Source organism: Chaetodon auriga, chromosome 24 (assembly GCF_051107435.1).
Source record: "Chaetodon auriga isolate fChaAug3 chromosome 24, fChaAug3.hap1, whole genome shotgun sequence".
Taxonomy (NCBI): Eukaryota; Metazoa; Chordata; class Actinopteri; order Chaetodontiformes; family Chaetodontidae; genus Chaetodon; species Chaetodon auriga.
In genome coordinates, this window is record NC_135097.1 from 6,296,926 (window position 1) to 6,316,757 (window position 19,832).

Here is a 19,832-nt window from a genome sequence, read left to right on the forward strand (position 1 = left end):
CTTCGCGATTTCTGACCTAACACTCAACAGCAGGACGTCGAACACAAATGAAAATATTTATTACAACATACAGAAATTACAGTAATGTTTTTTCCCCAAATTGTACAGATTCACGTAACAAATCTTACAGTAAAGTCAAATTTAAGTGCAAAATGTTTGCTAGCGATAATATATGTACAAAACCGTTAAGCAAAATCCCTTGTTCTTCTACAGCAAACAGTAGCCACACTGGGGCAAAAAAAAGCAGTAGTTTCTTTCCCGTTCCCTTATAACTATGGTACAGTAATAGTACAAGAAGTACAGCAGGCAGTACGAGGGACAAAGGGGACTGAGCCGAGTCGAAGACAAAGTGAAAGTGAGTCAGAGGAAATGTCTTAATATCAGCAGTTTCATCTTGAAGGAAAAGCACGTGATAATGACGGCATGTTGACACCAGCTTTCCTCGAACCATCCGCGGCCATGCAGGCGCTGGTCAGTGTGTGTTGTGAGGGGGAATGTTGTGTGTGGCGCACACTCTGCGCATGTGACAGGAGTGGCAGAGCAGATGAGAGTCCAGGGGGAAGCACTGCGAGCCAGGCTTATCGGAGAGCTGCTTGCCACACTCCTGAGGAGGGGGGAGAGTACGCAGATAAGGACAGGAATGCACACAGAGAGAGAGGGGAGGTCAGCCATCCGAGCACTTCATAACAAAAGTCTGGCCAGAGTCATCTGTAGCTTTGATTTTCGTGATATTTTAGGACACAGAGGGGCAAAGTAAACATGATGTTTGGGATGTTCACTCACCTCGCAGTGGTAGCACTCGAAGTGATAGTCCTTGTTCATGGAGACAACCCTGAGGATCTCTTCACTGCCCTGAGACACCAAAGAGGAGAAAACCAGAGAGGTCAGAGTTTTGAAATCCTCTCCAGCGATGGCCTGAGACGGCTTCTTTATCACAGCGGTTGTAAAAGATAACTGAAAACAACCTGCCGCCTCCAGCGAGCACCTGCGCTGAAGAACACACACATAAACACACTTGCGCTCACCTCAGTGGGTAAGATGGGTTGTAAACAGGCAGCACACTTTGGGGCGAAAGTCCTGCAGGGCGACAGGAGAAAGTTTATTTACTGTAGGAAGCAGCAGCACTCGCACAGCTGCAGGAGGTGGGACGAGTTCGGAAACGTTACACATGCAAAAACTAAACTCCATAAGAGCCCTGTTTATACGCCGATAAGCAGAATGAAATACAGAAAGATTTAAAGCCCCGGAGCGACAGTCCCAGGATGCAAACAGAGCATCCAAACCCATAAGAAGCCTCACTTGTTGTAGTCGGCCACGCAGTAGATGTTGCTGTGATGGTCCACGGTGAACAGCACCCCGTCCAGAGCCTTGGAGCACACCACGCAGCGAAAACAGCCGGGGTGGTACGAGTTCCCGAGAGCCTGCAGGATCTGAGGAGCAAGCATTCATGAGGGAATTTAACGGGAGGTTTCAGGCTTCCTTCCCCGCTCTTTTTTTTTTTTTCCTCTTACTTTTGCCTTTTTGAAAGCTTTTGTGACTGAAATAAAAAAAAACATCTGGAACTTCTCCTCTAACAGACACCTCTGAATACCTCCCACCTTCTGCAAGGCTTCCAAACAGTTATCAATATTTGTCAGAGGATTTTAGAAAGCGGTGGGTCCTGAAGCAGATCAACTGGAAATCCCTGAACAATGCGGGGTCTCTCTGTGTTTTTAATGACGCAGCTGCACGATCACTAATTACCACACTGTCATACCAACGAGCTTTACTGTTCTTAATCCAGCAGAGGCCAGAAAGCAGCAGCATTTCAGATTCGGCTACAAATTATGGCTGAAATGCTTTCTTCCCCCTGCACCAACACGCTTCTGAGCACCAAACGTTTGCATTCCCTCAACTCGACAGTGGTTAAACCATTGAAACGAAGCAGAAAACGACGAAACTCACTGTGAGACTTCTGTTTATGTTATGGGTATTATGAAAAAGCTTGAAGCTAATCGCTAAAGAGTCTTATTTCTTTATTTATCAAAAACCCAAAGGCAAACATTCCACTGAGAATCTGCCGTGGGAACCCGAAGAGCAGCCAACAGAAAGACGTCACTGAATTTCTCTATCCTCTGGGGGGTGGGGTGGGGGGTTCTTGAAAGGCATGCTGGGAAACACAGGATGCAAGGGACTAAAAATTACATAGGAGAGGTTAAGCGTTAAGAGTATATTCCCTTTAAATCTAAGATAAGTCAGAGAGTTTAGAGGGTTTTGAGCTCTTCTTCATGTGGCCTGTTCACACACACACACACACACACACACACACACACACACACACACACACACACACACACACACACACACACACACCCCTCACCTGTTCGAGAATAAGGTGGCCACACACACTACACTTCTCAGCAGCAGCCTGGAATCCTGAAAACTGTAATTACAACAAAGAGATTACCATTAGCGGAAAATCAATCCTCTGACTCTGAACATGTCTGTGTGTGTGTGTGTGTGAGAGAGAGAGAGAGAGAAAGAGAGAGATGGATGACAAAACACGCCTTGACCTCATCTCTTACCATGTAATCCTCTTTACAGTACACAGAGCCATTGACATTGTAGAAGTCCTTGTTTCTCAGGGTGCGTCCTGCAGGGTGAGAGGAACGGCCGCGCGGTTAAAGCGGACATTTTAACAGTAACAATGGCGTTTAGAGAAGGCGTGGGCCACAGAAGTTAAGCTCCAGTGCTTCAAATGATCACTGCTGTGTCTGGAAGGGGCTGGGTTGGAGGATGGGGGCACTCACCACAGGACACACAGGTGAAGCAGCGTGTGTGATAGAGGCTGTCCAGGGCCTGGCAGGCGTTGTCCGCGCCGTACACGCCTTTCCCACACTTCACGCAGGTTCCTGCCGCACAATGGGAAAACACAGACGCGCATTTAGCGATCGCTCAGCGGCTCTTAGCACTTCGTTTACGACGCATTCCAAGAGGATGTGTCTGAAATCCAACTCCACACAAAGTGTCAACACTTGTAAATCCTCTCGTTCGCACCACCTAGGGGATTTTCACACAGTTCAAACCCGGTTAGCCATGCCAGCCTGTTTGCTCATCCACTCCAGCGTCTCTGCTGCAGCCTGTCATTAAAGGGAAACTCCACCGGATCTGACTTCTTGGCAGCGGTTCCAGAAAACAGACGCTTTCTTTTTTACTTTAAGACTTTCCTTTAAATTTGACTTTAAACCCCACAATTGGAGCAATTTGGGGATTAAAAAAAAAAAAAAGATTGCACCCCCCACCCTTCACTGTTGTTACAAAAATCACTTCTGCTGCTTCCTTCAAATCATTATTTGACGGCAGATGTTTTCAGTGACACAGAGGCCTTTCTTTAAAGCCTTTCTGCCACTCTGCTGTCAGGTAAAAGGACTCGGCTGGCATATCAGTTCAGACCGGGAGAGTAAACAATTTCTAGGTCAGAATTAGCATGCGCGCTGGTTTGCTGCTTCGTGGCTGTAAAAACAAACAAAAAAACACCTCTCTGGCACACACACTTAAAGCCAAACAGCCTTCGCTTCTCCGCGTGCTCCCCCTCTGACCAACAGTTCAGTCCGTGCGCATGTTCAGCGCGTAAAGTGGAAAAGCGGCGCGGTGGTCCGAGCGACAGCGTTCCTGTGATCTATTTAAGGGTCTGCCTGCGTTTTTTTCCCCCTTTCTAATGTGGCTGAGGGAGTGCCGCACAAATCAAGAATGCCTACACTCTTGGACAGTCCCTTCGATATTTAGGAACAGGCGCGAGGCTCTGCCAAAGCCAGAAACCAAAAGAGCCGAGGCTCAGACTCCAGGCTTTAAATTTAACGTCTGAAGCTGCTTCATACAGACAAAGCTGGGCAGGGACTGGTTTAAAGGGACTGGGGCTGCATTCAGGGACTTTTCTGACATTTTAAAAAGGGATGAATCTTTAAGTGGCCCAACAAGAGTTGTGAGGACTTGACACATTTAAAATTCAACTATTTGTACTTCTTTCTGCACTTAAAACTCATTAAAGAAGCACACAAATATATTAAATATTAGTACAAAATCAGACAATGGAAAACTTTTTTTTTTTTTTTTTTTTTACTTTGCTCAGGTGCGTGTGTGTCAGGTGAGCTCAGAGCGTCTGTCTTCACGGCCCAGAGCATTTGATTTCGTCCTAATGGCTGACAGGAGTACAGTATTGTATGTCCCCTCCGGGCACACATACCTGAGCGGAGGAACAGGCTCCAGCACACCGCCCCTGCACACGCCAAGGCAGCATTACACACACCAGCACACACACACATGACTCACACACACACACAGAGACACACACCACATTACTGTGGCCTGAAGTCACTCGGGGGGGAAACACACCCTGCCACAGAGAAACAATATACACGCACACACATATTCATCCGGCCGCTGTAACACACTCCTACCCTGCTACACACACACACACACACACACACATCCTGAGCCCTAATCTTCTGTGACTCACAGTAATGGTCGGAGCTGTGTTTATATGGAACCATGTAATTTGTGTCTGAGTGTTACAGCAGAATTTTGCAGTTTAATGGCCATGTAGATACGCTGCATTAGCCCCTCCACGTCCACCACACTGTGGCAAATTGGCAAAGTCTGGAAGCATCAGCTGACTCTGTGATGTTTTGACTACAGGTGTGAGGCTGAATCAGTATATACACATCTGTCCCTTTCTTCTCTTCAGCCGTATCTGCTTGTCTGGATCAGCTTCTTCACACCAGAGTGCTTTTTTTTTTTTTCCTCCTTTATGCTTTGCGCGCAGCGACCGTGCATGTCTCTGCAGGTTCCACTGCACCATCCATCCATACACTCTTTCAACTATTAATCTGTCCGTCCATCCAGCCGTGCATCCATCCATACAACCCTTTCATTTAGAGAGAAACCTGTGATCTGACACCAGGCGCTGAGGAGGACAATAATAACACACCGAGGGCGGATGCTGGGTGACCCAGCGCTCCGTTCTGGATGCATGGGATGCCGTGCATGAACAGTGACGGTACTGGCTCAAATTAGGGATGTGATTTTACAATTTTCTGTTAAATGCAGCTCTGTTTAAAGTTCTCCTAACTTTTCCTGTTTCTACCATGTAGCCTGAAAACTATTGTTAAAAAAGGATCTTACCAAAGAACTCCTGGCGGTTCTCCGTGACCTCCCTTCCAGCTCCGACTCCTGGATCCTCCTGAGGTTTGACCGGCCCTCCGGCTGAGCAGGACCCCAGCGTTGTTGCGCTCGGTTTGGAGAGAGCCGTCTGGGCCAGAGACTCCTTCAGCATCAGGCCCTCCAGGAGCACCTCACCTTCCAGCGCTGCATCTCTCAGTAGAAGCCGGGTGAGCTCTTCCTGGTACCGGGTGCCGGGCAGATCGGAGTATCGGGCCCTGTCCCCCATCACGCCCCCGTCTTTGCCTCTCACTCCTCCCTGCTGCTCTTCCCACCACTCTGGGCCAGCCTGGTAGCACACTGCTCCTGGACTTCCAACAGCAGGTGGGTAGGAGTGTCGACTATCATGGGCCCCTGGACGCATGCCTCCGTCCAGGTACTGAGTCCAGGCCTCCACAGGGGTCACCCCGGCCCTGCCTGGAGCCCCATAACCGGCCGCAGATCCCCCCGTCTGCATGGAGGGAGACTGCTGCTGTGGAGGGAGGCCTCCAGAGGCGGAGTAGCGAGAGTCATAGCCCAGGCTGATGCCACTGGTCCGGTTGCTGCTGCAGCGGCTCCCCATTGGGCTCCCTCCTCCGCCGCCGCTGGCCGTGCTGGAGGCAAAGCTGGACCTGGGGCTGACCAGCACCGACTCCTGGAGGCTGAAAGACGAACATGGGCTCAGGGTTGGTCCTGGGGGGTAAAAGAAGCCTCCTCCTACACCTCCTCCGGTCACATCAGATGAGCGATGTGGTGGATGAGAGAGGGATGCAGGCCTGGTGCTCTCCCACAGTTCACTGCCCGTGCTCAGGCGTTTGTAAAACAGAGCCTCCTGGAGGGAGAGGCGTTTGTGCCTCTCAGGCTCAGAGAGGTAGCCAGGCTCTGCCAGGCCGCCACCGCCTCTGGGTGCTGACCCATAGCCCGCGGCGGCTGGGTACGGCGGGGGTACAGAGAGAGGCGGCGGCTGGGAGAGGAGCTGCTGCCGTCTGACCAGCTGCTGGAGCTCCAGGGAGTAGCGCCGCTGATTGAGGGACGCCTTGGAGCCAAACGCTCCCAGGGGGTCGCAGTCGGGGCCTAGGCCGGACTCACGCCTGAGGTGGGAATCCACGCCTTCGCCCAGGTAACAGGAAGCTCTCTGCTGGGGGGAGCGACGCCTCAGCGGCGCCAAGGTGGAAGGGTGAAGCGGCTGCTCACCATCTGGAGGTAAGGCACCCACCGTGGAGGACGATGGCGGTGGGGTGAGGAGCTGAGAGGGAGGCATTCCCATCCCTCCTCCTCCTCCTCCTCCTCCTCCTCCTCTCCCACTCGCTGGAACACATGCATCGCTTGTGGTTGCAGAGGCAAGCGAGAACTGGCCGGGTCTTGAGGGCGAGGCAGCTGCAGAGCTGGGAGCTGGTGGCAGACCGCTGCCCCCGCCGCTGCCTCCGGAGATGCCAGTGTTGGCGTTGCTGTTATTAGAGTTGCTGGCAGAGTCATGTTTTTTCTTTGAACTGTTGAATTTCACACTGCCGGAGTCCGTCAGCTTCAACTTCTCCAATAACTTGCTTATCGGCCTGTCCATGATGAAGCCCTCTTGTGCTTTTACCTGTCTGGACAAAGTCAAGTCCTACAGCCCCCCCCTTTAAGTTAAAGATCAATGTGCTCAAATACAGTGTGGGCAGATATACAGCAGAACAAAGATGTTCAAGTAACACTACAGTTTTCACTACGACAGATGAAACGGCAGCTTTTAAATCCTACAAAAAAAACTAGAAACTGGCCTCAAAACTAGCACAAAGCTAAAAAAAAAGACCCCTTATATACACACACACAATAAATACAAAACAGATAAATAAGACCTTTAAGACATTTCAGGGTGGTTACATGACTTAAGTCCTCTGAGTCATCTGGTTTGCCCTCATGTGGAAAATCCACAGGCACAGGTAGGCTGTGGTGAGGAAGAATCCATCGGATTACCAGACAATTAATTCAAGTCGATCCAGCCAGGAAAGCAGGAGAAACACACATCCAGGACACTTCGGCGTGACCTATGGTCGCGGAGGGCCTCCTTTGTGGACCCTCGTGTGGCTCCACATCTGCATCTTCTCTATCAGCTCAACTGTCTGGGAAGCCACTTCAGTAAAGTTCGGGGTCTCGGTTATCCAGTGCGGTGTGTGTGTGTAAGGGGGGGTGTCTCTCCCTTTGAATTGTCTCGTTTTTTAAAAAAAAGGCACAAAGCGCAGAGGTTCAGCGGGATGCAGGCGATCACTTCATGTGGATCCAGTGTAGACAAGAAACCAGATCCGCTCGCGCACAGATAGTCGACTTCTGCCATTCATCCCAGAATGAAACGAGACCGGGATTTTTTTTCCTTCTTTTTTTTTAAAGAACACGATTCACTTTAACGACGGAAAACACACATACGGCACTCGCCTGACTCCTCCGTCCGTCCGTCCATCCGCCCGTGCTCGGCTGCTTCTATCATTCCCGTTTTCGGGGGAGAAATCCCGTCTGGGACTCGGCGAGATAGTAGCGGAGAAGTTTTGGTGTGAGAGAAGGAAATGGGGGAAAGCGGTGCTCCGTTACAGCTACATCCCAGCAGACCGGTGCTGGGCTAAACGAGTCGCTCGAGATAAATAAAATCCCTCCCCGTGTGCACTGCACGGTCGACAACTTTGTTTCTTTCTTTCTTCCCCCTAAATAATTACTTACCTCCCCCCTCTTTTTTTCCTTTTTTTTTTTACAACAGCGTCGAGTTAGCTGCGGCGCAGAAAGCTAGTTCCGGTTACAGCTTTTCACAATTAACTCCTTCTTAGCGACTGTTACATTTAAACAAAACAAACCCTTAAAGAGTCCGTGGTTCAGCTTTGTTTTTGGCTCACATATAAGATATAGTCCTGCTTAATATTTAGACATATTTCTGTGGCTGGTGATCTCAAACTAGTTTTATATTCGCTTCCGTTTCTGAAAGCGGCGCTATATTCGCTTTTATTTTGAAGGCAGAGTCACTGAGCGACCGTTACTTGGCGTTCTGGCGGTCTGTTCCGCTTGACGCAGCACTGCTCCTTTATCAGTCAGCGGCGGCTCGTTTCCCTCAGCCGGCCGGAACACCTTTCCAGCAGCCATGGCTGTTTCGTCATTCATACGCAAAACTCCCCCGGTGGATGTGACCACTCCGCCGAGACCTGCTCTGCACAAAAAAAAAATAATGCTGTTCAATGAAAATGAGGCTTTACTGATAACTTTCCTGACATTGGAACTACTAATTTGTGAGGAAAAACTAACTCTAAGCTCTCAGCCACAGTATGTTGAGTTAACAAGTGTCAAACCAACATAAAAACGTTTCCACAGAGTTTCTGCCATTTTAAATGAAGACTTTAACCCACGGCAGCTCATGTCTTCACTGTGTTTGGATTAAAACACAGTTTAAAAATACTCTGCTGCAAGTACAAGTACTGCATTCAGCATCTTACTTAATAAGTACATGAGCATTAGCATCAAAATACACTTAAAGTATCAGTACTTAAAGTAAAAGTACTCTTTATGTAGGAAAACCCATTTCAAAATGGTATTTCACTTGATTAGAATTGGGGATGTCTTAAGTTGTGAGTATTACTACTGATGCAGGTGGTTAAGTACATAAACTACTTTATATACGGCCAGGTAGATTACTATATCATAATATATCATCATATCTTAGTTAATTTCTCGTTTTACATTCTAACTTTTGAGCTCTCAGTGATCTGTAAATGCGTCTGTTTTAGGGGGAGAAACTCTTTCTGAAGTTTTCAGGCTGACCAATGACTGTGAAAGAGGGGGAAAAAAACGCATTTTATACCTGTGACTATTCCTTAATTCAATAAATCAGAAAACTCAGGTAAAGATTATGAGACAGCATTGCAAATTTATTTGGTAAAACTTCCTGCAGCTTAAGCAGAGAAAGTGGGGGCTGTATGGCGACACCTGCATTGTCACCCGATCTTGTAACCCTGACTTAAAATGTAGTTTTAAGAAGCTTATTAATTCAGTTTGCATTGTGCTAAATGATGCATGTTCATAAAATGCACTGAATCACATTAGAGGTCAACAGGGACAAACAGCCACGTCGACCTGCCACACATTAAAATGCAAATAACAACATAATAATGTAAAATATAACGCACAGACGGGGAATATTTTTGCATAATGTGTACTTTTACTTATACTAGTAACATTTCAAATGCATGCCTTTAGTTGTACTGGAATATTTTAATTGTCATATTGCTATTTTTCAGTTGAATGAAAAATTTGAGTGCTTCCTCTAACGCTGTTTTAAACATTACAGTCAAATCGTAGAAAAACTGCGTCGTTCAGGCAACGGCACTACTTTATTGTACCACCAGCCTGTGGAATGCGCGGAAGGACACGGCGAAGTGAGGCGGCGGGCGCATTTTTTCGGCGTGTCTGAGTTCTCCAAGGAGGATACAGGGTAAACATCCCGCTACTATTTCAGGACTGGCCGGCGTTAGTCAGCCGCGATTCCGGCTGTTTGTGGCAGTTAACGGACACAACAAAAACACAGCAAGCCCCGATAAAGTACAACTGTGTTTGGATAGGCCTGTCAGCCCTCTATCTGCCCCGGAGCCCCCTCCATATGGAGCCTTTCATGGCCCCTGCGGTTCAGCGGAGTCCCTGCAGCAGACTCCAGCGTTTACCTCACAGGCTGCGAGTGGGAACTTGTCTGAAAAGCTAACAGAGAAATTCTTCTGGGCTTAGTAGCGGAGCAGTTCATACAAAAACAATACTTTGAAGAGCTGCGGCTGTGATCTGTGTGCATTTCTGTTCCAGCGAAATTCACTCTGGAGACAGGAACCTGCAGAAAGACACATCAAGTCCTCTCCTTCACCGTCTGTCTCAGTGTTCCCTCCTCCCGAGTGTGTATTTGTGTAGTTATTTCCTCATTTCACACAATTATCGTGTTTGATTTTCCATGAGAAATGCTAAAATGGTTTTAATTTGAAGTCATTTTAGAAATCACAGAAGCTTAAAGGGCCACTTCAGTGTTTTATTGCACTTCCATGAAACTGGGGACTCAGAAGAGACAGATAGAGACAAGAAAAATGGTCAACACTGGACAGATATCCTGATTTTGAGTGTGAGTCAAGCACCAAAAAAACCCTGGATCCTACACTTCCTGAAACACAATCCTTCATTAGATGAGTGGCTCCAAAGCGAGGGGCCTGGATCACCAAAGAGGTCCCAAAATAAATCTGATCCGGTCACAATACGGTTGAGGAACAAGACATTAAAATAGTACATTTCTACATTTTTTTTCCCCCCCAGACTTTCTCATATTTTGCTATTTTCTTCAGACCTCTACAAAGTGACAGTCTGAGAGGAAAAACACACTCTTCAGGTGAACACCACATAAAGAGGAGTGACTTTCCAAGCTGCGGTCTCAAGCGGAGATAACCCTGATGACATCACTCTGACATCATCAGAGGTTATGTTCTCAGACTTGACAAAGGTCAACCAGAGCCTCGGGTTACATCCACAGTAATAGGTTATGTTTTAAAATGCGTAACTGTTGCTCCATTTACGCCGAGCGTCACACCAGTCCGGCGTTTTAGAACCACTCAAACAGACACTTGGAAACGCTGCTGACCACAATTTGGTTTGAAAACAGTTGCAGTGTGGACGGGTGGACATGGACACGGATGGAAATAATGATGCAGAACACCCACATGCACCTCCTGATTGGGTCTTATGAGTCACAACATGTCCTTCCCTGATTCGTCATGCCTCTATCACATGACCCTTTTTTGGAAGAAATTAACAACATCAGTCTGTATATATTTGTGAGCTTTGTCTACTAGCCGTTAGTTAAAGCATTACAGATTACAATCTATGCTAGCAGCTGTTGCGCAGTTAATTTCTGCATTTTATCCATTGACCGTATAAAAGATGATCGTAGTCTACGTGACGTTCACCACGCTCCCCGCTAATCCAAAAATGGACAAAGAGTTGGAGCGTGGGTGGAGCAGAGCCGCTGAAACCTAGCGGCTAGCTGTCACTGAAAGCAGCCATGCTCATAATTATGCATAACTTTAAGACTTTAATTTATATGAATGGGTTTTATAAAAATTCACCCCACTACAGTCATCATGAACGGGGAAAATTAGCTGTAGACACCAAATGTGTTTTTGTACCAGGCTGTAAACATGTTTGTATCTTCTGTGAAGTCAGGCATTTTTATGTGGGGGTCTATGGGGATTGACTCGCTTTTGGGATCAGCCTCAAACGGCCTTTTGAGGAAATGTTTTTGGGAGTTTTGGCGTTAGCTTCCTTGTTAGGCCCGGTCGTCACTGCTTGATGCTGCTAATGCCTACATGCGCAGGAGGCAAACACCAAGCACTAGCGTGCACATGCACTATTAAACACTAAACTGCTCATGTAGACAAATCATTTTCAAAAAATATAATAGTGTGGATGTTTCCTCAGGCAACATTGTACAATTACTTCTCATTACTAGTCACCTGACTGACATGTAAAGTGAAGTGAAACGACCTTTAATGTTTTAATGAAATGAAATACAGGTTAAGTCAGTGTGCTTTATATTCAAATGCATGCAGCCACATGTAACGTCCAACAGATAAAATAGAAGAAAGTGCAACAACAACAAAGAGAAAAAAAGTCCATCCTTCAAAAGACATGGACAAACCCTGCATCCAGTCCACAGACATGCATGCACGCTATTTATAAGCCTGAAAAACAGAAACATTGTCAGGTTCTTCTTGCAGAGGACGGGGCCAGAGTAACCAAAGCACGCTTACCAAATCTGGATGTCGTGCTAAGGACTGTCAGCAAACCACCACATGAAGAATCGAGAGGCCTCGCTGGATTGTCGTCACTGAACTGACAGAAATGAACGCTTTAAAGCAAAGACATGAGATGAAGGCTGCTAAACATCGCCAGAGGGTGTCATTCATCACCTTATCAGATGCCACAGTGCTCAAACCTATTTGATGTAATAATGTTTTGTGGAAGAACAGTGACAAAATCTTTTTATCTCCAAACTGCTAGAGTAATAATATTCCGACCATATGTGACTGATTTGGCTCTTTTACAGAAGACAGATAAATAAGATAATGAATGGTGAATGAATTTGATTTAGCTGCTTCAGTTTGATTTGTTTGTTTATTTGTTGTACCATCATTATTCACTTTAACTGCTCTTCTATAGTTTTGATTTTTATTTCTATTCTCGTTATAAATTATGTCTGTACATTTCTTCTATATCTGTATTTAGTTTTGTAGTTGTGTTGCTGCAACACCTGATTTTTCCCTCTGAGGATAATCTCATCTCATCATACCTTATTATTTTTTACATATTTTACATATTCATTAAAAGCTTTGATAGACCTCTGGGGTGATGGTGACTGTTTTTGGTACTGTTGCTTGCTCACTAGTGAATTTAAAAAGTAAAAAAAAAATGTACACAGGTTTGAGTGGCCAAATAAAGAGGGAAAACTATTTTAATAACAACAAGAAATGCAGAAAATCAACGTGAGATTTCATCCACAACAGAAAAATCACAAACTGAGAACATATTTTCACTTTCAGAGTTTTGTTTTCTGAAAATTTCAGTTCTAAAATCCCCTTTTCTGCCAGCAAAGAGATCAAAAACTGAAAATAAAGGCCATCAGTAACAGCCGTTCCCTCTCGGTGTATCTTTAGCACCACCTGCTGGTCAACACAAAATTGTACAGCCAACATGGCGGCCCCCGTGAGGATGTTGTGCTGCTCAGGTGAGACAGAGGTTATTCACTAAACCTGTTGTAAGGTAGACCCGCTGAAACCTTAAAGCCGAGTTTCGTTGCTGTAAATACCTTCTTGGACCAGTGTCCGCATTTGAAACAGCTGTCTGTCTGAAAAACCACCGTAAATGCAGTAACGTTGACTGTCAAGGCTAACGCTGATGCTAACAGTTCTATCACGCCACCTATTAAGAAACGTTATCTGACTTACATGCTCGTTTACTTACTGACCACACACCTGTATCTACTCATAAGATCATAACATAGCGATAAGAGGGTATTCTGTGTATTTCAGATGATTTGGGACGTGTGAAAGTGACTGTTTTGTTTCTGTACTTGCTCTCCAGTATTGAGGCTCTCCAGCAGGCAGTTCAGCACAACGTGTGGAGTACAGGCTGGAAATAAATGGAGGAAAGAGTAAGTTCACTGTCAATATTTTCCCCCAAAACTCCGGTCTTTCTGTGTTAGTCATAATCCCGTTTACTTTGGGAATATGCGCCACCACAGCTCCTGGTTAACTGCCATGATAAGGGCAAGTAGTAACGCTTGAAGCAAAACCATTTATACACATTTTATACATTAAAGCCATGACCCAGTGGGGTCTTTGGGAGTGTTACTGCATATGTCAAAAACCTTTTATTCAGCATTTTGTGGCTCTATTTGCCTGGAGACTATAAGTTTGAGAAAAGAGGATTGGGAGTTAAGAAAAGAAGTGAGTTTACTAGATCTCCATAACCTGCTCCTGATCTCTGCTCCAGGCTAACGGCGGACATCTAACCGCTAAATTAGCCTCTGCTAGCTCACATTAGTTGCTGCTAGCATAACACACCTGACTATCCGAGCGAGCTGTCGGTAGCCGAGTTGCGTTGTGGGTAATGTGGGTCCCATGTTTTGACAAGGAAAACGAATGTCTGGTTCTTCTGCGTTGATTAAAATATTGTGCTGAATTCATCTCATGTCCTTCTATCCTCTGTGCAGTTTGATCGCTGTTGGCCTGTTTTTCCAGCATCACTGCGTTTCATAATGTCTTCATAATGTCTTTGTTTGCTTACAGACATGGACTTGCCCGAAGTGGCACAGAATACGGCCCTCTGACAGATCTGCCTGATTGGTCGTATGCAGGTATTCTTTATTTTATATTTTGATTTTTTGTGAAATCACAGGTATTCTAACGTGTTCTCAGAACTCACGTAACAAGGAAGTGGACAAGTCATTTTCCTCACCTCTGCGCTTGTATTAGTTCAAGAAAAGAGCGGCCATGTTGTGATCTACTTCCACACATTTTGTAGTTCCTTATGTGTGTGTTAACCTTTCCTTTGTGTGTCTGCACAGATGGAAGACCAGCACCTCCAATGAAGGGACAGCTGAGGAGAAAGCAAGAGAGGGAAGATTTAGCTGTGAGTCGCAGCACATTCGCCCCTGTTTAATCATCTTTGTATGGCTCCTTTTGCCTGTTCATGTCTGTAACCTCGGCGTTGTTTCTCACAGCGACGTATTGTGATGCTGAGCTCGGAGATGGACAGAGGAATCGAAGCATGGAGGGAAAAACAGGAGCAGGCCAAACGAAAAGAGGAGCACAAAAAGTCCCTGTTACTCAAACCTAAAGGAAAGCTACTCATGAAGAAACCTCAAAGTTAGAGACAGATTGTCCTTCTAATCATGTTGCTGTGTCCTTATTCTAAACAGTATGTTGACAGTCAGCCTATTGAGTATATATTTATGAGGACTTGTGGGTTTTCTCATGCTTTACAACTTCTGTTTTTCACTTTTCTTGGATTTCTGCAATAAATGTTTCAGATTTATTATGCTCATGGATTTGTGGGCGGCTGGGCGGAGGAGTGTGTCCTGTAAATGAGTGATGACTTGTCTGCATAAGTTTATAGATGCAGTGACTTAATGCCTCTCAGCTTCCACTAGAATGCAGCATTTCTCCTTTTGGAAGGCGGCGCGGGGGCTCAAACGCCATTTTGTCCGGTGTTGGGCTCAGAGAGGAGTTTTTGTTGGGCAGGCAGAGGAAGGGAGGAGCTGGCAAACATAAAGCAGCTCTGATAGAGGAGCTTACTGTGTACATATGTGTGTTTGGGAAAGAGAGAGAGAGTGAGGGGTCCACACCTTGGCATGCTGTCGTAACTCGGTGTCATTACTCGAAATACACGACGACTGATCGGTCAAGCCTGCCTCTGTGGAGCAGCTTTGCTGAGTTTAAGTGGAAACCAAGTAACAAGATGACAAGCTACACAAATTTAGCTGCAACTAAAACTTATCTCCAAGATGAGACCCAAAAATGTAAGAATTGATTTTCACGTGGGGTGTTTCTGACAACATCCTGGCTCATATGAAACTTGGTGTCACTCAGCTTACTTCATGGGTCATCTCGACCAATGAAGGGGAAAAGTTTGATTTTCGACTGCCGTTCTGCAGCCTGCCGTCTGGAAAGGTTATTAGCTGGTTGCAGCCAAGTTGGCAGAAGCTTCCATCCCACAGAAAGCGATATTTGCTGGTATCGGCTCAAAGTCTGAAGCCGGATGAAGTCTCAATCAGGCTGCAGAAACACTTGTCTTTTGCATCATCTAATTTTAAAAGCAGAGCACATAAATCAGCTGTGAAGAAGTGGCTCGAAATGGAATCCCGGCTCTTCGTGTGTGTCTTTAAGGCTGTTTTGGACGAGGGGCTCCTGCAGGGATCTTTTGTACCAACGCGTCATTACCTTACTAGTGAATGATGTTGGAGAGAATCAAACTTTTTGGTGTTCATGGTGTAAAGGGACATTTTGCAGAGACGCTGAGCAGCTGTGCCTTTGTTAAGTCAGCACTAATTTAGAGTGACTTTGACTTGTAAACAGACTATTTACAAAATGAGGTAAGCCTCTCCTCTCTTTGCCCCCTCTCGCCCTCGCTCTTGCTTTCTGCTCCCTCCATCTGCCTCTTTTTCTCTCTCTCTCTTTGTCTTGTTGCAGACTTCAGCAAAGCCCCACTGTAATTAGGGCTGCGAGCCGCTGAGTTGCAGATTCTTTTCTGTGGAGATGGGAGTCCCCCCCGCCCGCCCCACTCCTCCTTGTCTTAACTTTTTCATACAGTTGACCAAAGGAGCTGACTGTTAGCTGTGCTACAGGAGTGTGGGAGGACGTAGAACAGGCCGCAGAGGGTGTTGTATGAAATGTCGAAGTGGTTAACAAGGCGACATTCTTCGTTCACACACACGTCCTTCACACCTGGACCATCAAAGACCTCCAGCTGCACCCACAGTGAGAAATGTAACTCCTCGCTCGTCGTCTTTTCACATCCTGCTTTCTTTCTGTGAATGTCTTTCTCCTCAACAACCTCTCCTCCCGACTCCTCCCCCCATCTCTCCCTTCCTCTCCCCCTCGTGTTGTTTTGGTTTTGGGGAAATGAGAACCAGATGTTGCTTATTGTGCAGAAGTCAGCGATGGAGGGAGGGCTGATGGGTGTTTTAGGGGGGTAGGGTGCGTTAGGTGAGGTCAGTCTGCACAGATGGAGGGTGAAGGATGGGGATTAGCTGACGGGCCTTTGTAGTTTCACCCGCAGACCAAAAGCAGGGAGGGTTTCCTGGCAGATATGACTGGGATGGGGCTGCAGGAGGACGGGAGGATGAGCAGCGCCCCGGCGCAGAGTCAGGGGGGGTTTGTGGAGGGTCTGATTCAGCAACTCGTTTCCAAAGACCGCTTCCTGACCTGGGTGTTCCTGCAGTGTGGGGCACCCTGGGTAGCATGTTCGACAAAATTACACAGCCTGAACATTTTGAACTGAGCATGACTGTATGAGAATTGGCGCTGCAGGCTGCAATTATCTTTGTTTGTTGCTCGTTGGACAGTAAACTTTGTGGCTTCCTTGGTATTTGGGTTATTTGTTTGCTTTTAATGCATCTGAATTTGCATTTTTGGCAACAGGACGGAGTATTTCTTACTCTGGTTCCATGTCAGTTAGTTAAAATGAGTACCAATACATTCATGTAAAATACTCCATTACAAGTGAGAATATTGCATGTGTTGGAGCCCTACAGAGGGTCATAAGATAGACCTGAGGGGTGGAAAGATGATAAGTGGAAAAGGAAAGAAGGAAAAGTTCTGTTTTACAACTTTTAATTTGCATAATTTGACCTCTTTGGTCCTCAAGCAGCTATTAAAATGAAACCATGTGAGATGTTTAGAGGGGAAATTTCTCTTTGATAGAATGGCTGACACAAGGTTTTTTTAACAAGGGGTCATAAGCCAGAAAGGTTTGGAACGATTGTTTTAATCTGTAAGAATGTATCATATTTTATCAAATCATCATTTAATGTAAAATTGTAATCTGAAAGTAACTTGTAACTAAACATTTGCTCCGATAAATACGCTGTGTTAAAAGTGCCACATTTCCCTCTGAAATGAAGTGGATTACGCATATAACGTAATATAAAATGGAAATACTCAAGTACAATATTTCAGTAAGTGTATTTAGTTACTTTTCAGCAGCTGTAGTCAGTCGAAAGGAGAAAACGTGGAGAGAAAGAAAAAGTGCCCTTAAAGTTACAGTAGAAAATAAACGGTGCCATAATGTAGGTCACCCAAACAAAGTCTCAGGTTGAATTGCAAGCAGCTGTCCTGGCCACTTCCTGCCTGGCATGGAGAAGGAGTGCTGAGCCCGATGGTTGTTCCTGCACCGCCCAGCCCGACTGTATGAGTTCAGCATTAAAATGGCTGACAGAGGGAGAGAGAGAGAGAGAAATGGGTGGGGGGGTAGGGAGGTGGGTGAGGAATAGAAGCCAACATGGCTGCCAAAGGTCTCATCTGCGTTCATGTCCGTGACCCTCAAGACAAGACGGAGAGCAGATGCTTGGCAGATGAACTTGGTTGCACCTCCGAACAGACATCCAGGTTACTGCTCCAAACAGCCAGGATTAAGTGAAAAATGTGTTGTCGGACTCAGTCAGTGGAATCTGTTTTCCCTCCCCCTTACTGGCCAAAAACACCTTTTACATTAAACATAACTGGCTCTTATCTGCTCCTCTCTGTGCTGCCAACATGGCATCGCCACGACAATTTCAAAGTAAAAGTCTTAGAAGAAAGCAGGAAGGTTTCTGGCAACACTGTATGTTTTACATAGTTTCCAAATAATTTCCTCAAAAGAAACTAAATTCTTAGAAGGTTCCTGGAAAGAGCTACGTAATTTGGTTATAATTGTCAGGAGACTGGAGACAGTGTTAAATTGGTGCTCTCAGCTAATAAATTCCATTTTATTGGTAGCACAAGTGAGAGCGTCAATGTAAGGGACTGTGGGACAATTAAAAGGATATGAAAGCAGAAGAAAATGTCATTAATGTTCCTCGGGAAATCCTCTAATGTTTGCCTTTTTCTTGTGAATCACTGGATAATATTTCATCTTTGTCTTCAAGCCTCAAAAATGACTCACTTCTGCTTTTTTTCGCGAATCTCAAACCACATAGACGTTGCTTCATTTTGAAGGGTCACAAGCTAAAAAGGCTGGGAACCACTGACCTCTTAGAGAAATAATAAATGAATCACAAAAGGTAAAGTGCGGTCCAGTTAGTCAAATGGAGGTATCCCAAAGATGTGCCTACTAACAGCTAATAACTGACCTATAATACCTGAGAAAATACTAATTATCAGTGATGCAGTGGAAGTTTCTCAAGTCAGAAGTCAAAACAGTTGTTGTGCATGAGAGAGATCCAGTGAGACAAATGGAAACACCAGGTGACAGAGAGAAAGAGACGGTGGAGGAGGAAAATGGATGAACAGATGTGAGCAGAGGGAAGAAGAAGAAGAAAGGACGTCTCATCCAGGTTACAGTATATCACTCAGCTACAGTATATACTGCGTTCCAGCATCTCACTAACCAGCACACAGAAGGATAGCTGAAGCCTGAATGTGTATGTTGGCGCTAAGGAGCTAATTTTAACTAACTACTTTTAACTACTAAAAGAACATTTATCCTTCAGTTCATCAGAAAAAAAACACCTTTAAAATCACCAAATTTGGAGATGCATGGTTTCCACTGGACACTAAGGCTACAAAACATTTGAATCTGGACTAGTTACTAAAGTTATCAGACAAATGTGGTGGAGTATAAAGTGATATGTTCCTGAGATGTAGTGGAGTAGAAGTATAAAGCTGCATAAAATGCAAATACTCAACCAATACAAGTACCCCAAATAGGTATTTAAGAGCAGTTCTTGAGTAAAAGTACTTAGTTACATTGAAGCACTGTTCATGGAGAGGAAGGGGCCTAATGTTGTCATCTTCTGTTAAAATATTGTCTTCATCACATTAAAGAGCCGCTTTAAACCTCGCTGCAGTGATGTAAAAGTGTACTTCAAGGTGCGTTAGTACACTGTGACATCACAGTTGAAGATCCAATCAAAAACAAGATTAAAGCTGTATTTTTGGGGCACGTTTTTACACAGTCGTAAAACGCAAAACGCTCTGCAAACAGGACCGTAAAAGAGTTAAAAGTGCTAAAATGTTGACTGCGTATGTACAAAAATAGCCTAATTCATATGATGCATCCTGGAAAATGTCATTTACTGCAAACGACAGTATGTTTTCTGGGTGACTAAACCGTGATTGCGCATTAACCAGATTTCCCTCGGCTTTCTTCCTATGTTGCTGGTTTGATCTCGTGGTTTACCGAAGTTGTTGTTGTTGCTTACCGTTACAGTGATTCGCTGATGGTGTGTGAGGAGTTAAAACAGGGGGGGAGGGCGGGGAAGTGGGGGGAGCGAGGCAGAGCGAGAAAGAGCAAAAACAGACCAGAGATACTTGTGGTGAGAGGAGGATTGGTTTGAGACTGAAGCCTCATAAAAGCAACAATTTTGCAGTGGGTGAGGAAATCAGAGAGGGAGAGGAGGGAGGAGTTTTTTTTTTTTT

The 19,832-nt window shown here is 45.6% G+C and overlaps 2 protein-coding genes across 2 annotated transcripts; one reads left to right on the forward strand and one right to left on the reverse strand.

Moving 5' to 3' along the window:
• Window positions 1-37: 37 nt before the first annotated feature.
• ajuba (ajuba LIM protein) lies at window positions 38-7,793 on the reverse strand. The gene is made up of 8 exons (XM_076725502.1): window positions 5,161-7,793; window positions 2,790-2,891; window positions 2,565-2,632; window positions 2,360-2,422; window positions 1,300-1,430; window positions 1,026-1,077; window positions 784-852; window positions 38-604 (listed from the first exon to the last, which is right to left on the reverse strand). The coding sequence occupies exons 1-8, from the start codon at window positions 6,734-6,736 to the stop codon at window positions 473-475; spliced, it is 2,193 nt and encodes a 730-aa protein (XP_076581617.1). The 5' UTR covers window positions 6,737-7,793; the 3' UTR covers window positions 38-472.
• Window positions 7,794-12,895: 5,102 nt separating this feature from the next.
• mrpl52 (mitochondrial ribosomal protein L52) lies at window positions 12,896-14,751 on the forward strand. The gene is made up of 5 exons (XM_076724296.1): window positions 12,896-12,940; window positions 13,297-13,366; window positions 14,004-14,071; window positions 14,282-14,346; window positions 14,438-14,751. The coding sequence occupies exons 1-5, from the start codon at window positions 12,907-12,909 to the stop codon at window positions 14,585-14,587; spliced, it is 387 nt and encodes a 128-aa protein (XP_076580411.1). The 5' UTR covers window positions 12,896-12,906; the 3' UTR covers window positions 14,588-14,751.
• The last annotated feature ends 5,081 nt before the right edge of the window (window positions 14,752-19,832 follow it).

Coding starts and splice junctions, on each gene's coding strand:
- ajuba (XM_076725502.1), bottom strand. CDS start 6,736: ATGGACAGGCCGATAAGCAAGTTATTGGAGAAGTTGAAGCTGACGGAC. Junction 2,633..2,789: donor CTTCACCTGTGTGTCCTGTG/GTGAGTGCCCCC, acceptor CTCACCCTGCAG/GACGCACCCTGAGAAACAAG. Junction 2,423..2,564: donor ACTGTAAAGAGGATTACATG/GTAAGAGATGAG, acceptor TTGTAATTACAG/TTTTCAGGATTCCAGGCTGC.
- mrpl52 (XM_076724296.1), top strand. CDS start 12,907: ATGGCGGCCCCCGTGAGGATGTTGTGCTGCTCAG. Junction 13,367..14,003: donor GGAAATAAATGGAGGAAAGA/GTAAGTTCACTG, acceptor GTTTGCTTACAG/ACATGGACTTGCCCGAAGTG. Junction 14,072..14,281: donor GCCTGATTGGTCGTATGCAG/GTATTCTTTATT, acceptor GTGTCTGCACAG/ATGGAAGACCAGCACCTCCA.